A 16,105-nucleotide genomic window follows, 5' to 3' on the forward strand; every position below is an offset into this window, starting at 1 on the left:
TATGCCTTTTATTTTAGTGATCCTGACTTGCTTTTTAACAACAAGAGTAATTAAACTTCTTTTTTTCTGACAAGTTGAAGTAAACAAAAGCAACACATTTCTGTTTTCTAGTCCTTTTTTGTAATAAAATCAGAGAGTAATTTTATTTAAGGAGAAGCCAAGATTCTTTTCCTTTTTTGATGAAAGCACATGCTCAAACATGATTTTCTTGTGTAGATACGAGCTGAGCTTCTCTAGTAGACAACAGTAGGATTCCTTATTTCAGTTCTCGCCACTTTCTGGTGCTCCTGTTGTATCTCATTAAAATGTTTACACTCTCATTATAATGTTTACACCGGTCAGCTGTCTTATCCCAAAGACTTAAGTGCAGTCCTTTCCCATTTTACATAATGCTGCAGCTGATGGCGGATCCCGGTGCCAAGGTAACTTGGTCATCTCTGTTTATCCATCGTCATCAGCCCATTCTTACATTTTGCATTGTGATAAAACTTTTTCCATATAAGAAGAGTACAAACCAGACAGTGGGATCGATTAGGGAATACACAGGAGGGATGTCTGAGGTGTTAGTGTCTGAGATGAAGCTACCATTTCATAAAAGTTTCCTCCTTTTTTGACCTGGGTGCTGTCAGATGATTTTTCTGTCATGGGACTTCCTGCTATGACATTGTGCTGATGATGAGATTAAATTTCATGCTACAAGTGACCTGAAATAACAGTATATTACAGTTATGGGCTCATGGAAATTGAAAGATCATGAAATGATTATGAACGCCTAGGACTCTTTCAAAACTGTACACATTCCTTTGTTTTGATCTGGCAGACTTTCAGTGTCCTCAAATAGATTCATCTCATTGTTGTATTAAATTATATCAAGGTACCGTTTGTCATTAGCTCGTTGGAATTTAAGGTCCTGCTTGTGTTTGAATCTCTTGTTCCCTCTGGTCAGGTGGAAGCCGCGAGTGGTGCTCAGGGCACGGTATGTCACTGTTGTTGCATAACACGGTGTGGGGAACCCTTCCAGAAAAACCTATAACTCAATAGACTTGTTTCACATGAATGGGACCATTTGTGTAAACAAGAGACCTGCAGCATGTTGAAAATAGCTCAGGGAAGGTTCAAAAGAAAATGGAGAAGTGTTGAGATACGATCTTTAAACATTAACAGCCCACATTCTCTTATCGAGGCTGACGGAGTGTAAATGATCATAGAAACATTTCCCTGAGTGACTTTCATCTCCTGCAGAGTTTGACTTGTTGAAAGTGTTGAATAGATTGTCAAGTATGTCACTTATCCCCTGGTGACCACCCTTTGTGCCATTTTGGGGGTCCACTTGCAAATTGTTTTTGTGGCAATAATGCTTCTAAAACATTCATATGGAAATGTAATGCTGTGGGGGTTTTATACTGTAAGTGAACACGGGGCACAAAAGTAGAATAGAATAATGGTATAAAGTAAGCTGATGTCAAAAGCTGTGGACCACCAACATGACGTGTGTGTTACATGGCCAGGATTCTCTGTACATCTTGTCATTGTCATGCTGTCATGTCAGTGAGAGTGTCATTTGCAGACGTGCAACGTCATTTTTCTTGTTATAGTCAAGTAACGGGTTGTATCAAGTCCCAAAGTCAAGTCACTTTTCCTACTTTCAACATCTGCAAGTGAACACAGCAAGTCATTAAAGTCATCAAGTCATGAGTCCTTAACCTCCAAGTTGAGTCTCATGGCATTTATTTCCTGTCAAGTCAAGTTCTAAGTCATCCAAACAGTGACTTAAGTTGACTTTGAGTCCGCATGTCTCATCATTTGCTGTTCACATATATCATACAGTCCTTTCATGCTGTTGAAGACTGGTGTTTTCACTTTCACCACCTCACTGCATGCTTGGTCTTTTGGTAAAGTGGTGTTCTGTGCGTTTTGTTTTGGTGAAATTAAGTATGGACATATTGCTCGGATTGTCACATTCTCATTGTGTTAAGTTTCATTTGCAGCAGATCCCATTACTGTTTTCTTCTGGGTTATCTGATTCCTGATCTGCATACGTATGGGTAGATTTGTTCATGTGATGTGTGTTTGTTTTTTTTTCCCGCAGGAGGAGTTCTGTTACCCAGTGGAGTGTCTGGCTCTCACAGTGGAGGAGGTGATGCACATCAGACAGGTCCTGGTCAAGGCCGAGCTGGAGAAGTTCCAGCAGTACAAAGACATCTACACCGCCCTCAAGAAAGGAAAGGTAAACGCCACGAGCAGAGTCTTTGTCGTCGGAGTGCTAATTTTCCTCAGTCACCACTTAAACGCACCAGGTTCTACACTCTTCACCTCACTCACTTTATGATTTCCTCTCTAGCTGTGCTTTTCATGTCGGACCAAGAGGTTCTCTTTCTTCACCTGGTCCTACACCTGCCAGTTCTGCAAAAGGTAAGCTCACTCACTACTATGAGAGCTACTCATTTTAAAGGTTTGGAGTGCAAGATTTAGGTTTTTAGTTTTCACGAGTGTATAATCACCTGAAACCAAGAATAACTGTGTATTGGATAGCTTAGAATGAACCTTAATATCTGAGTGACGGAGGGAGTGAGTGCTCTTCCATGGAGTCTACTATGTTAGACTGCCGTGTTTCTACAGTAGCCCAGAACGGACAAATCAGACACCCACCTTTATGTACTAAACAAGCGTGGCATTATGAGATCAGATACATTTCCTCAAGTGATTTCATTTGTGTCAGTGTCATTAGGTCTGAAGTCTACAAGGTTTAAAATGAAATAAATCCAGAGATGTGGCGTAGGAGGAGAGATACTTTTTTACAGGCTCTGTAGATGTATAATTTTAAGAAGAAAAGCATCTATGACCTTTAAGTTTGCATCTGTTTTAGCAATATTGAATTGTATCGGTTTCTTTTAATCCTCTCCAGGCCCGTGTGTTCCCAGTGCTCTAAAAAGGTAGGAGGCCGTTGACTTCCGTTTTATTCACTTCTGAACACTCACTTTTTAGAAATTTGACTCTCTTGACACCTGTTGGTTGTTCTCTGAACAGGTGCTCCATAAACTCCATACACTGTATTTTTTTTTTTTTTTAAACACCTTGTGTATTTTTTGTACTTCAGATGAGGCTGCCGTCTAAGCCCTACTCCACCCTGCCCATCTATTCTTTGGGCCCTGTCGCTGCGGCTAAAGAGGAAGCAGGTGGAGCCTCTGCTGAGCCAGAGAAGAACCCATTTGGGTCCGGACATAGCCGACACAGCCTGCGCAGAAGTATGAGGTACGTGTCTGAAGAACTCCTGTTTCTTCTAAATACTACGCAGATGCAGTCCAAATGCCACGCTTTGTCACGCGAGTTGTTCGTGATTTGTCTCCATCCTCAGGTTTTCTAAGCACAGCAGTAAAGATTGTCAGTCGGAGGATGAGCCGGACCTGCCCAAGGAGCTCACCGAGGACTGGGTCACCATGGAGATCTGCGTAGACTGCAAAAAGTTCATAACGGAGATCATCTCCTCCAGCAAGCGCAACCTGTGCGTGGCCACCAAGCGCGCCCGCCTCAATCGCAAAACTCAATCCTTCTACATGTCGTCGTCCAGCTCAGTCAACTTCAGGCCGTCCGAGCGCACCATCAAGGAGGTGTGAGGACGTGGGATTTTGGTCTAGTTTTGTTCATGCCTCTTCCCCAGAGCTTAGTGTTCAAATGAAAAAGAAGGAAAAAATCCCCTCTTACTCTAGTTTCTGACTGGCCCACTGTGACCACGAAGCCAGTCCTTCCCGGCCCAAAGTTAGGTTCTTATACCTTACCCCCGTCTCAGGAATAGTTGGCACGCTATGATTGGTCAGGACTCGAGAGTAGCTGCCAGAAAACAAAGGAGAGCCATGTTTGTACAAGTCAGTGATCATTCAGGACATGGTGGGTAGAATGGATAAATTGAGCTGCTGATGTTGCGGTTGTTAACCAGATGAGAGAGAGAGAGAGAGAGAATGTATATGTGACTTGAGAGCAGGATAAGATGATACAGAAAGCCAAAAGTTGCAGTAATGACATGTAAATAGTATGAAGGCCCATCCCTAATCTTAGCTATGAATCAGTTTTCCAGTTCCTGTTTACTTCTTGCACTCAGGAAGATCAATAGATTGTCTTTTTTGACAGAAATGCACTGTAGATCCTGCTTTCAGGTCTGTTGGGGTAGATCTCTGCCACTCCCCTGCCCCTTCTCTTATTCTTCCAGCAACACTTATGCCAAATGTTATTCATTTTTTTTTGTTTTAGCCAGTTTAAATAGCATATTCACAGTTCTCTGATGTTGTAGGGACGACACGTTGAGAGGTGATGGTAGTCACATCGTTTTTTGTTTTTGTTTTTTCTGGGTGAGTTTTAGCGATTTAGTTTTTAATGTATATTCAATTCTGTGCCTGGTGCCAAAATGTAAGTTCTTTCTTTGAATGCCTTTGTAGTTACGGACCTACTGTACATAGTGTGTGATAGACTCAGCGGGAGACGTTAGGGTAATCCAAGGTTTGGTTTCTTGCCCCTCCATGTTCAAAGAGGGGCAGTAGAAGCACAGAAATGTTGGTTTATGAATGTGTACATGCTGTATATCTTAATTGTTCCAAATTTAATATAAAAAAAAAAAACCTTAATGAAATAGAAGTATAATTTTACCATGTTTTAAGATTTCTGCCTCTGGAGTTTCTTTATCTGAAATTCATCTCTGATACCTTTATTAGTGTCATTATGTTTGTGTCAACGTAATATTAAGATTTTTATTTCTATTGTATAGTTTATAAACTCCTCAGTGTTAAGAGACTCCTAAATCGCACTTTTATTGGACCGATTTAATGTTTATGTTGGGGTTATTTTTTTGTCTTAATTAATAATAATTATTAAATGTCTTGGGGGGGTCTATAGTGCCATTTCCCAGGGGTTCCCCATGAATGAAAGTTTGTGTGAATGGTTACAGGTTGTTTGTAAGGGTGGAATAATGGCTCCAACAAAACAAAACACTCCAGTGAATTGAATGTAGGCTAATTTTAAGTGTTTAACTGTCATTGAATATACTTTATGAACTTTTATTCTCTCTGTCTCTCTCTCCCTCTCTTTTTCTTTTTCTGTCTCTCACCCACCCACACACACACACACACAGGTGTTCATATAGTGTGTTTTGTGACAGTTTTTACAAAAATGAACACGACGCCTAACCAGCCTGTTAAATACCGACGCCATGTTCCAGCGAACCGTACATCTGACCAGTTTAGATCTCTGTAAGGAATGTATGCATGCTGTTCTGTGATCTCTTTGTTTTTATCAAAGAAATTATAATAAAATCATCATGATTCTTAAGATGGGTTTGGTTTCTTATTACAGAATCTACCGACAGCAGAGGGCGATAGAGGTGCACTGAAAGGAAATCTGGCTGCTGCTCTTCCTGATACCCTGGGGTTTTGAGGACCTCTTGTGGTAGAACCCATGTATTATAGGTTATGTTAAGTGACACCCATTATTCAGAATTTTTGCATGCGATTATAGTGATTTGGTAATTTTTTTTAAAATTTAACATCAAAGTCTTTTCATGCGTATACCACCTTACAGGTGACAAGCTGCTGTAGTTGTCATTAGAAATTGTGGTCTGGCATCAAATTCTTCTTTCTCTCTTTGACCTTTTTTATATTAAGTATAACTGCAGTGCAAAGGTATGTTTAAAAAAAGGCAGCCATGCACAATGTGTAGGCATTTTAACCAAATAACCTGAACTATTAAAGAAAATCTTTGGTTCTCTCTTGCAGTGATGGAATGTAATGGAGAACATTTACCAAAGTATTACACTTAAAATTAATTAATTAATTTTGAGGTACTTGTACTATACTATATTTAGTTTCTGCTACTTCATACAACCACTCCACTACATTGTCCGCCACTGACTTTTGGGTGCATTTTACAGCTTTGGTAGCTTGCACCTCACATTGCATCTGAAGAGGGTGATGCATGTTGTCTGTTGTAAAAGGACCTGTGTGAAAGAGAAAGTCAGAATCTCTTCCTTCTACTTCTACTACTACTACTACTGCTACTACTACTACAGTAAACCTTAATCCCTCTGTCCATCGCATTAACACAGGAGGGTACATTTACCACAGCATTACTACTTTAAGCTGATGCACCTGGATGCTGACATTTTCAAGCAAAAGAATAAACTCATCTATATTTGCTAGCTTTTACGTAGAAGTTTGAAAAAGTTGCTTAAAAAAGAATAAACAAATGTTACTGATTAATTTTAGGTCATTTTTTCCCCCACCTCTGTCCATTCTCTGTCTGCCGGTTGGTTTGTCAGCAGGTTCCCACATAAACTACTGAACAGGTTTTCACTAAACTTGGATGGAGGATGGGTCTCAGCCCAGAATGCCATGGGCCATTTAGGTTAGATTACATTTCTTCACCCTCAGGCTACACAGAAGTACGGATCCTGTCTTAGACTTGACGTACTTTTCAGATTTAGCTGAAAATGTTCCCAGGGGCTTGTTAAAAAAGTCTCCAGGTTTATGTAGGATAAAGTTTATACTGATGGCTCCCATATGGATATAGTTCGTCTCCCCACAATTGGTGTGTGTGTGTTTCTAGAATGGGTCTAGCAATGAAATGCTATCCCTTGATGGGTTAGTAACAGACACTGAAAATAACCTGCCAGGCCACAGCCTCCCTGAAGGGTGACCCTCACACACTGGTTTCTATGGAAAGACAGCCAGCAAACACACAGTCAATAAACAGTCTGAATAGGCCGTGTATTTAGCAGCAGCTCAATAAAAACTTTCACAGGGTGTTGTTCTGAAATGCTGCTCTGGCTAACTGAGTCCAGCATATGACATCTGACTCAGCCGATGGCAAATTATCCAGAACTGTCGCAGTCTTTGTTGGGGGATTTAAAACTTAGAGGTTTGGACAATCCGCTGGGTGTCGTCTTGTACGTATGCGTGTCCTGACAATGATCCAGGCACACACACACACACAGAGGGTCACTGTGAGGCATTCGGTGACCAGGCTAACAAGGAGCCATTTAATTCTATGACAGCCTGGGCCTGCTAATGCGGAGTGTGATGAAATTCCCATTTGGTCGCTTCTCCTGGGCAGGTTTCACCGTTTCCCCACTAATGGGCAGGGATTAAAATGTAAGAGTGAAAACTGACGCCACATCTCTTCCCCTAATGTCAACTTCAGCGGAGGGCTTCATACAAGTAGGCCATACCATCCAAACAGTGAGCCTCTCAGGGGGGAAACTAGATACTTAGCCTACATGTGGAGCCCCTACCGCCAGACGCTTTATGACGAGAACGCGGCCCGAAGGGTCAAGAGGTTAGCATACATCATTCATACTGTAAAGTGATACAATGTTTTCATTTCACACCGGGCAAACAGTTTTTGCCCGGTGTGAAATGAGTAAAAAATAATGCAGTATTCTCGTGCAGTGGTATTTGATGATCTACGGTGAGCAAATGTGCCACCTGATAGCCCGGTGAGCATGTTTCTGTGTCCGTGCCAACAATGTTCCCTTGAGAGTGAAGGGAGAGTGACTCAGCCAGTCTGCAGACAAACGGAAAACCATTTAAATCCGCAACCAAAGACAATCAGTTCTGTACGGCTCTCCATAACAGGTTCTATTTTTTGTTCTGTGCAGAAATTCAAAGCAGTACATTAGAAATGGGATTTTCTTACCCCATACAGTAATGTTTTACACTGAGGCCATTGTATAGCATTAGTTAATGCCCTTACAAGTTCATTTTAAGATGGTTATTAGCATCAAATACACTCTTTAAGAGTTAACAACTGCTAGTTAGCTGGTTAGCTCAGTTAGCTGTGCAGCAGGCAATCAGGGAGCTTGGGAAGAGCTGGTGTTTACATCACTTTTACAGGAGCCAATGCTAGCCGGTTAGCATGCTGACTATGTAAATTCCTCCATATTGCACCTTAAACTACACACTCATTAACAGTTCGGGATGCCTTTTGGCGCTACAAAGCTTCTGCAGTCACTAAGTGCATAGTTAAAGGTGAACTCTGTAGTTGTGGGGACATTTTATTTGAAAAGAAGGGAAAGATCTTCACTGACTGATTTTATATTCCTTAACAAACAAATAAACAAACTCTCTTCGTTTCATGACTGAACGAACAAACTGACCTGAAGGGACAACACCGTTTCATACTGTTTTAACTTCATACTGTTTACATGTGGCGGACCCTGCCACCTGTCTATTTTTAAACAGTGTTCTGGGGACCTTATTTTCCACCGAGAACAGCTTGTTTATTCAGTAATGGGGAAAAAAATGTTAATTTCTGACTTTCCAAACCACATGTTGCCCCTTTAAATACTTACAAATGCATAATGAAGTACACGTCAATCTTAATAAAGCAACAAAGAATTCTTAGTAAAAGCTTTATGATGATGTAATGTTATGTATGTTACATTCAATAGGTGAATTTATAATGGTATTATGAGCAGTTGTGAGAATGTAAGGTTTATATCAGCATTGTTAAACAGTCTTACTGTCAACACGTTTCTTATAAGTGTATTATAATCAAACAATAAACATGTTTATGTTATTATTAACTCTTATTAATGTTTATAAGCATCTTATAAAGACTGATAAGGGCATAACTACCTGTTAATTAAAATGCATTACAAGGACCTTCATGTAAAGCATTGCCACTCATTTGTACACATGAATACACAGTGTTCCTTTAAAAACCGAGGGAAATATTTATCTAGAATACAAACTCGTTGTTCAGTTGGAAATAAAAACATTTTAGAATACAAGAATAAAGTCTGTTGTGCAAGTAGCAGTGTTTGCATCTGGCATGCAGCTGATTGGTGGTGCAGTCTTAGAGGAGCTGGAGTGCAACAGTGACCCAGAAGAGGACCCACAGTCACATCGTGTTACATCTTTCCCTGGTGCGTTACAGCTCTTTTTCCTCATATAAATGTAATTCAGCTGGGTGAGAGACCACCTGCAGGTCACATGTGTCCGTGAGCATGCTGCAGGCTGCGGACCCTGACAGTCCTTCCCTTCACGTTTCCAGTTATAGTTGCCCTCAGTAGGTCTCTGCATCCCTGCCATGCATTGTCCCTCAAAGGCAGCATTGTCACATGTCCTTACATCAACGCCATTTCCCTTATCTAACGACTGTACTTGAATGTCATCTCTCTCTACTTCATATTATATGCACTAATATTCTGCAAGCGAAAACATCCATGAATCAAGAGCATGTTTAGCAGGGGGCTGCAGAAACAGTTCTCAAAGTCGTGAGTCTAGCCAGCTAAAGTGGAATAGAGTTGGACCAGATCGTCTCATTTGAGTTAAACTGTGCTTTTCAACACTTCAGCAAACATGATAGACTTCCTTTGCATGGGGAGTTTGTCACCGATTTTCTCCAGTGCACTCTGATAGAAGCATGTGGGTCAAGGAGGAATGTATTTCTCTCTAAAGTGCAAATGTATTATCGGTCTGTTCTGTCATTTTCTTCAGGTTTACGCGACACGCAGAACTCACAGAGTTAACAAGCAGCCAGACGTGTAATTCCCGATGTGTTTAATTGCTACAGGGAAGTCTGCTACAGCTGCTGGGCAATGATATGCTGTGTCTAAATGTCTGGGAAATTAAAGCATTAACACTTTTAGTCACCATCAAACGAGTGTGGCCATCTGCGGAAAGAGCTTTTTGGATTACGTATGTGTCTGAACAGCTGCTTGTTGTGTAAGTACTTTCTGCCTCTCGTCATCTCGCGGGGCCTCAGCTCGGTTCCACAGTTCCCAGGTGCCTCAGACGTGACACCGCTGGCCGTCAGCTGAGCTCTCCTTTGACTCAGATGAACGTCAGCGCGGCCTAACATGCTGCTAAGTTGTGGCAGAGACTGAGCTGCGTGACGGAATGCAGTCAGGTTGAAATGGTTTCCCATTTGTGTAACTAGAGGCCAGTGAATCATGGCAAAGGGGAGGCGACGAGCATGTAAGCAAAGCATCCCGCCAAGTGGCTGGTTGGACGGCAGGTCACGGTGGGTTGGGTCTGTTGGAAACGCAGACCAGCGGCAGGGAGCCGTGGTCAAACAGCTTGTACGGCAAGGAACCTTTCGAGGTCCAGACGTCTGTCTTTGGGTCGTAACACTCGAAGCAGTCTGAGTCCTCGATGACGTCGTGCCCGTTGAGGATCCGTCCACCGGTGACATAGAGCTTGTTGTTGATCACTGTTGCGCTGTGATGCATCCGCCGCTCCTTCAGGTTCTCGCACTTGACGAATTTGTTGGCTTTGGTGTCGTAGGCGATCATTCGCCTGGTGTATCCTGGAATTTAGGTTTTAAATGTAGAATTAGTGATGTTTCTTTTTAATTATTGTAGACGAGACAGGCTGCACCAACATTTCATGGTCGTGGACACGAAACACACAAAAACCCCTCAGGACTTGCTCTTGGTGATGTTTTCTGTTACTTGTCCCTGCATTTGTAATATGAAACTATGAAACGGCTCAGGAAAACAACTTATTTTGAGCTTACCTCCTACGATGTAGATCTTGTCTTCAATGACGGCAGCGGGAGCGCAAACGTTTTTCACCGTCCTTGTCTCGAGCCTGGACCACAGGTTGCGAGAGATGTGATACACCTGTTGACACACCGCAAACATCAGCAGACAGCCCTCATCAGAGAATGTAGTTTGTTGTCTCTTCGTGCGACATCCTAGTGTTTCCTTGGACCTCTGATTTTTCATTTTCTGCCTGCAAACACTGACAGTGAATTTAATTCGAGGCCACGTCTGTGTTTGCGTGGCAAGGGATTGCAATCAAAATGAGAAGTCATCTCTACCTGAATCAGCCTGACTGGATTCTGCATGGCGTCCTCGCCCCCAAAGACGTAGATCCTCTGATCGCTGGCCGCCACAGCTGGATGCAGTGCCGCTGTGGGCATCGGTGCCATGGCCTCCCATTGATTAAACATACTGTTATACCTTTCCACTGACTGGGAGATTCTCTTGTCCACCCCAATGCCTCCCAACACAAATATGAAGTGCAGATAGGACACACTTTGGTGGGCGTATCGTGGCTCCAGCATGGGCTCAGCAGTCCGCCACTGGTTGGTCTTCAGTGAGAGTGTGTAAACTGTGGCGCTGACCGAGCTGTCGCCCGATGCCATGCAGAGGCTGAGCCCGCCGACCACATAGAGGATGCTGTGAATACACACATATGCTGCTTTGTAGAGTCGCAGGGGGAGCTTAGCCAGCCACTGCCAGCGATGAGTCCTTTCGTCGTACAGCAAGGCCTCTCGGGAGGTCTGTTCGTTGTTTTTACGCCCCCCAACCACCACCAGTGTTTCCCGGCAGGTGTACCGTCTCGGCGTGGTCCACAGTGGCTTGAGCTCTCGGCTGCACTTGGTGCTGACTGTGAGCATGAGGCGACGCACCGACTCGATGATCTCGGTGCAGAGGGTGGAGGACTGCACCAGCGGGTCGTTGGCGATGAACTGGAACAGGTAGGTTGGGTGGATGTAGCGAAGACGGACTTTCTTGAAGAGGTCGTGGATTGCGCCCTGTCTTGAGAACGGGTCGTGGTGGATCCACGCCAGGAGGGTCTCAAACACTTGCTCCTCCTCCGCACAGAGCCGGTCGTCTTCGAGGTAGCACATGAGCTCAGGGAGGGACAGCTCGCAGAAGTCCTCTGTGGCGGCGACGTCGGAGAAACACCTCACCGCCATCTCCTTTGCCCTCTCCCTCAAACTCTCACAGTGGAGGATCTCAGAGAGTCGAATCATGCTCAGACAGTTTTCGGGGCTCAGCTGCTCCTGCAGGAACATGGAGCAGGCCTCGAAGAGACCTCCGTAGTGAAGCATGGAGGCTGCCTGCATGAGTGGGAGCACGATCTCCATGGTGATGGTGATGCAGCCCGTGTAGACGTAGTCCACGATGCCACTGAGGACATTTGAGGAGATCCCCTTCAGGTTCACTCGCGCCTGACTGCTCTCCAGAAAGTTGCTGCAGAACATGGCTCGGAAATACGGGCTGCTGGAGACCAGGACGTTCCTGTGGCAGGGGATCTCCTGGTGCTCGGTGCAGAGCAGGACGTCTGTCAGGATGCGCTCCTGCCGGAGGATGTTGAGCTGGGCCAGAAGATGGGAGGGAAGTTCTGAGTCTTTGAAAGAGAAAACTTCTCGCGGTCTGCAGGCCATTCTGTGGAAAGAGAGGCGAGCGAAAACAGAGACTCATGAGATCATAGTGTTGTACTTTGGTTGTCCATTGGAATTGGATGCCAGTTAGCTTAGCTTAGCATAAACACTATAAACAGGGCAAACAGCTAGTGTGGCTCTCTTCAAATGTCATAAATCTGCAAGGCTGCACTAGCAAAGCTCACTAGTTAACATGTTATATCTCATATATTAAATCTGTAATCACAAAGTGTCAAAACAACATGTTGCGGTTTTACTGGAGGTACCGTTCTGGACTCGGAACTCGACGTCAGCATGTGCAATTTGAAATAACTCCTTCAAGGTCCCAAAGCAGAACCGGATGCCTCTAAAAAGGAACTTCAAATCCATAAATACAACAAAGAAATAGCTAATTTACCCACAATGGTACTTTTCTTGTCTAGTTTCCGCACCCACACAGATCTCAGTGGCATAAGGGGATGGTTATTTTGGATCGCGCTAACAGAAATGGATTAGTTTAATCTGTGCACTTGTCTGACTTACACCTGTGCTCTCAGATCCCTCTCTGATAGCAAACTCTTTCATTCATTAGGCCACTCTCAAACACTTAAAACTCACTGCCGAGCAGCTGTCCTAAATGTGATGATTACTGACTCTATTTTTACCCCTTCTAAATTATCTTGATGCATCCATGTAGCATTAGGCCACATCTCCCTTATCAGGCAGCCCATCACCGCTGATATCGGCAGGACTGTGCTGACACACCATCTGTGTTTGTCTCTTCATCCCCTTGAGTTTCTCTTTCAAGACATCCCCTTCACTCTCTGTCTCTGCTTCTGTTTTCTATATATATGTATATATATATTTTTTTACTCCACCGTATTCCTCCTCTCCAGTGTCAGACTGTCTCGCCCTGGCTGGAGGGTTTGTGATGATCCTGCCATTTAAAGAGCGGGAATTTCATTGGGCTATTAGCAACACTTAGTCTTCTAATCACCCCCACGACAGCTACTGATTTACTCCCACTTATGGGATCCCTGTCTGATATATATTTGGACCTCTGATCATTATTGCATATTGTAAAAAGAAAAAAAGCCAATGACTGTGAGTGACATTTCACAACTCTGGAAGAGGCCAAGAGCTCCTTCTGATGAATTGCATCAGAAATTACATCTCACGTCAGTCTCATATAAATTATATTAATTTACTTGGGACTCTCTCTAGTTAGTCATCAATAATGTTTCTGAAGATTTATCGTGTAAATTCTGGCAATGGATAGATTATATAGATTTAACTCTTAATTCTGCTAGTGCAATTGCTGATTTATAAATAAATGAACGATTTTAAATGTGACACAGCTGGATTATGTCAGAAGCATCTGGCTCGCTGAAACATGGGTTAGAGAGAGAGAGCATTAGTGATCAAAATGATCAAGAAATAAATACAAGAGAAGCAGATACTGAAGATATCCCTAATCAAATTGAACAATTGTGCCGTTTATGATAAGAAACTTTGTGCTGAAGCGCATAAATATCATATTTGTGTGTGAAACGTCTGGCTGATGAACCTGTCGCCAGTTCATCAGCAACATCTGTGACGGAGCAAATCCTTACCTCCTGCCCTTAGAAAAACAATAATATCCAAAGAGTCTGATCAGACAAAACGTCAGTTCCACGCAAAAGAGACCAAAAAACGTTATCCAGAGACTGAGTGGGTAGTGTAGTCAGGGACAGAAAAAAGGAGCATGACACAGAGAAACGGCAAGGCTCTCCAGTTAGGCGCTGCGGAGCTCGCCATGAGGCCACTGTGTACATTCCTGTGACTAAGAATAGTATCCCGGGCCACTGTGACTCCAGCCAGGCCTCTCATGTGACACAGAGCTGTTTGGTACCCAGTTGCCGGCTTAGCAGCTCTGCCAGGGTCCAGAGGAGAGAGTGTTTACAATAGCCAGGGGAGGGAGAACCATCACAGGGTCCTGACTCAGCCATCGAGCCCACCCAGGCTGGTGTTTAATCAAAGTGTCCCCGAGCAGCTAACCCCTGTCCATCTTGCCGCGCTGTTTGAGCCCTCCTCCTCCTCCTCCTCCTCTTATGTGTGTGTAACTCAGGATGAAGGTATATATAGAGCAGCGCTGATGGGACAGCTTGATCAGGAGAAACAGCTGTAAGAACTGGGATCAGCCAAGGTGGGGCTGCGTTACTGTGTGTTTGTCTGTGCACAACTCTACTGTTACTACTACTACTACCACACCTGTCTCAGGTGTCGGTCACCTTGTTGCCATTGAGCTTCCGTGACCACCAGTCCTGAATGAAAACTACTATCCTCAGGTTTCCTGGGGAAGTCAGTGAGGAGTGGACTGGGGAAAAACACCCACTTTCATAGTCTTGCTTTGATGTGAGGTACCCTTTAAACTGATTTTTCATCTTTCTGTCTTTTTATACCTTTTCCTGCTCTTAGTCTATTTATCTGGTTGTGATTCCTCTCATGTGATGTCTTTTTTCTTGCCGTCCTTTGCTGCTTTCATTTAGTCTATTTATTATTCTTTTTACTGCTCTTAATCTTTGTATCTGTTCTTTATTCCTCTGATGTGATGTTGTCTCTCATCATCCTTAACTGATTTTGGACTCTATTTTTGCATTGCTTTTCCTCTCTCTGTTTTTTGTTTTTCCATGATTTGCCTGGTTCATGGCTTTTATTCCTTTTACTTGTAATGACTCATATTGTCTTTTGTGTGTTTTTAGACTTTGTGTTCTGCCTTCTTGTTTTAACTCACCTTAGACTGGACTTGACTTAGACTGTTTGGCTTGACTGTTGAGTATTTATTCAGTAATACTGCCTTCCAGAGTTTCTTGCTTTGTCTGTTGCTATATGAATGAACATTATTATCATTATGGGTGATAATTCCAGTGCTCAGCAGAACTGGCGTGTGTAACAAAGTATCTCAAATAACTGATGCAATGAGTGACACTTTCAAGTTTTCAGAAGTGTTTGAGAAGTGGGCCTAGTGATATCAGCAAAGTTAGTATCATTTACTTGACAAAGTTGCTAACTTAGATTTTCAAGAATGATTGATAAACCATACCAATCGCTCTTGAATGAGGATTATAGTCGTGTTAAAAACAGAGGGCTTGATTTCATGACAATCTTTAAAGCAGCAAGATGGATCTTTATTTTGTGTTCATTCTGGCGGCCCCTGTGGTCAAAAGCGGTATGAGCACAACAACTGCAATGGTAAAGCTCTAAATCTGACTAGTTTTGAAGGTGAATAAATAACAGACACAACAAACCTCTAATACGCTTTTTCTTTTTTCAAACACAGCTGTCTGAATGATACCTGGCGATGACGTTGTATTTTTAGTTGTGGCGATATAAGATTAATAGCTGTAAAGAGTGATATATTTTAGTCCCATACCACCAGACTACAGGGCAGCTTCTGTCCTCAGCCTGTGGAACTCCTTCTCAGCACTCCACCATTCCGTTAAAAAGGAAAAAAATGTTGTTACATATTAGTCAGGTGGGTCAGAATCCAACCACCATGACAGGCATTAAGAATCATGGAAAAGGCCAGTTCTTCTCACATGTGGTCACATAGGTCATGTAGGTCATATAGAGACATCCACATTAAAATCACATATATCTACTTAAATTTTTTTTCAACACACAGACACTAATTTCTTGCAAATCCTGTCTAATAAACAGAATTAACAAAAGTGCCTTGATACGCTCGAAATGTGATGTTATATAAATTATTCCTTCACTGCCACAGGCCTGAAAAATCCTTCAAAGTAAACAGTCAGAGAGGAAAAACTCCTCGGAGCTGAAACCAGAGCCTCTGATGAGAGGCCACAAGCAGATATTGTTTCATTTCGAGGGATCACAAGCCAAACAGTAATACAGAGGAGCAAGCAGTAGATTATCATACCTTGCCGAACGATAAAAATGACTCTGGACAGAATCTCTCGTA

The 16,105-nt window shown here is 43.0% G+C and overlaps 2 protein-coding genes across 5 annotated transcripts in view; one reads left to right on the forward strand and one right to left on the reverse strand.

The window, feature by feature from the left end:
• The window catches only part of spire1a (spire-type actin nucleation factor 1a), a 29,878-nt gene extending 24,562 nt beyond the window's left edge, over positions 1 to 5,316 (forward strand). Inside the window, exons 13-19 of one of the 3 annotated variants that reach the window (XM_037093199.1) lie at positions 399 to 422; positions 947 to 976; positions 2,090 to 2,227; positions 2,342 to 2,412; positions 2,906 to 2,933; positions 3,098 to 3,252; positions 3,356 to 5,316. In XM_037093199.1, coding sequence (XP_036949094.1) covers positions 399 to 422; positions 947 to 976; positions 2,090 to 2,227; positions 2,342 to 2,412; positions 2,906 to 2,933; positions 3,098 to 3,252; positions 3,356 to 3,614 — 705 coding nt within the window. In that variant the 3' untranslated portion in view covers positions 3,615 to 5,316. The remainder of the gene's footprint in view (positions 1 to 398; positions 423 to 946; positions 977 to 2,089; positions 2,228 to 2,341; positions 2,413 to 2,905; positions 2,934 to 3,097; positions 3,253 to 3,355) is intronic. The other 2 variants (XM_037093200.1, XM_037093201.1) reach the window with 2 other exon arrangements.
• Positions 5,317 to 8,788: 3,472 nt separating this feature from the next.
• klhl38a (kelch-like family member 38a) lies at positions 8,789 to 15,570 on the reverse strand. Of its 2 annotated transcripts, none has more exons than XM_037093190.1 (4): positions 15,554 to 15,570; positions 10,810 to 12,166; positions 10,504 to 10,609; positions 8,789 to 10,293 (listed from the first exon to the last, which is right to left on the reverse strand). In XM_037093190.1, exons 2-4 carry the CDS (start codon positions 12,163 to 12,165, stop codon positions 10,004 to 10,006), a joined length of 1,752 nt encoding a protein of 583 aa, XP_036949085.1. In that variant the 5' UTR covers position 12,166; positions 15,554 to 15,570; the 3' UTR covers positions 8,789 to 10,003. The 2 variants fall into 2 exon arrangements, with proteins under 2 accessions (XP_036949085.1, XP_036949084.1); XM_037093189.1 differs by lacking the exon at positions 15,554 to 15,570 and adding an exon at positions 13,755 to 13,954.
• Between the last annotated feature and the right edge of the window lie 535 nt (positions 15,571 to 16,105).

The sequence above is a fragment of the Acanthopagrus latus genome, chromosome 3, assembly GCF_904848185.1.
Source record: "Acanthopagrus latus isolate v.2019 chromosome 3, fAcaLat1.1, whole genome shotgun sequence".
Classification (NCBI taxonomy): Eukaryota; Metazoa; Chordata; class Actinopteri; order Spariformes; family Sparidae; genus Acanthopagrus; species Acanthopagrus latus.

Bases quoted from the DNA above. Each gene is read 5' to 3' on its own strand.
- klhl38a (XM_037093190.1), bottom strand. From the start codon at position 12,165: ATGGCCTGCAGACCGCGAGAAGTTTTCTCTTTCAAAGACTCAGAACTT. The intron at 10,610-10,809 runs GTAGAGATGACT...GTGTGTCAACAG, and splicing joins ATCCAGTCAGGCTGATTCAG to GTGTATCACATCTCTCGCAA. The intron at 10,294-10,503 runs GTAAGCTCAAAA...CCTAAATTCCAG, and splicing joins CAAGATCTACATCGTAGGAG to GATACACCAGGCGAATGATC.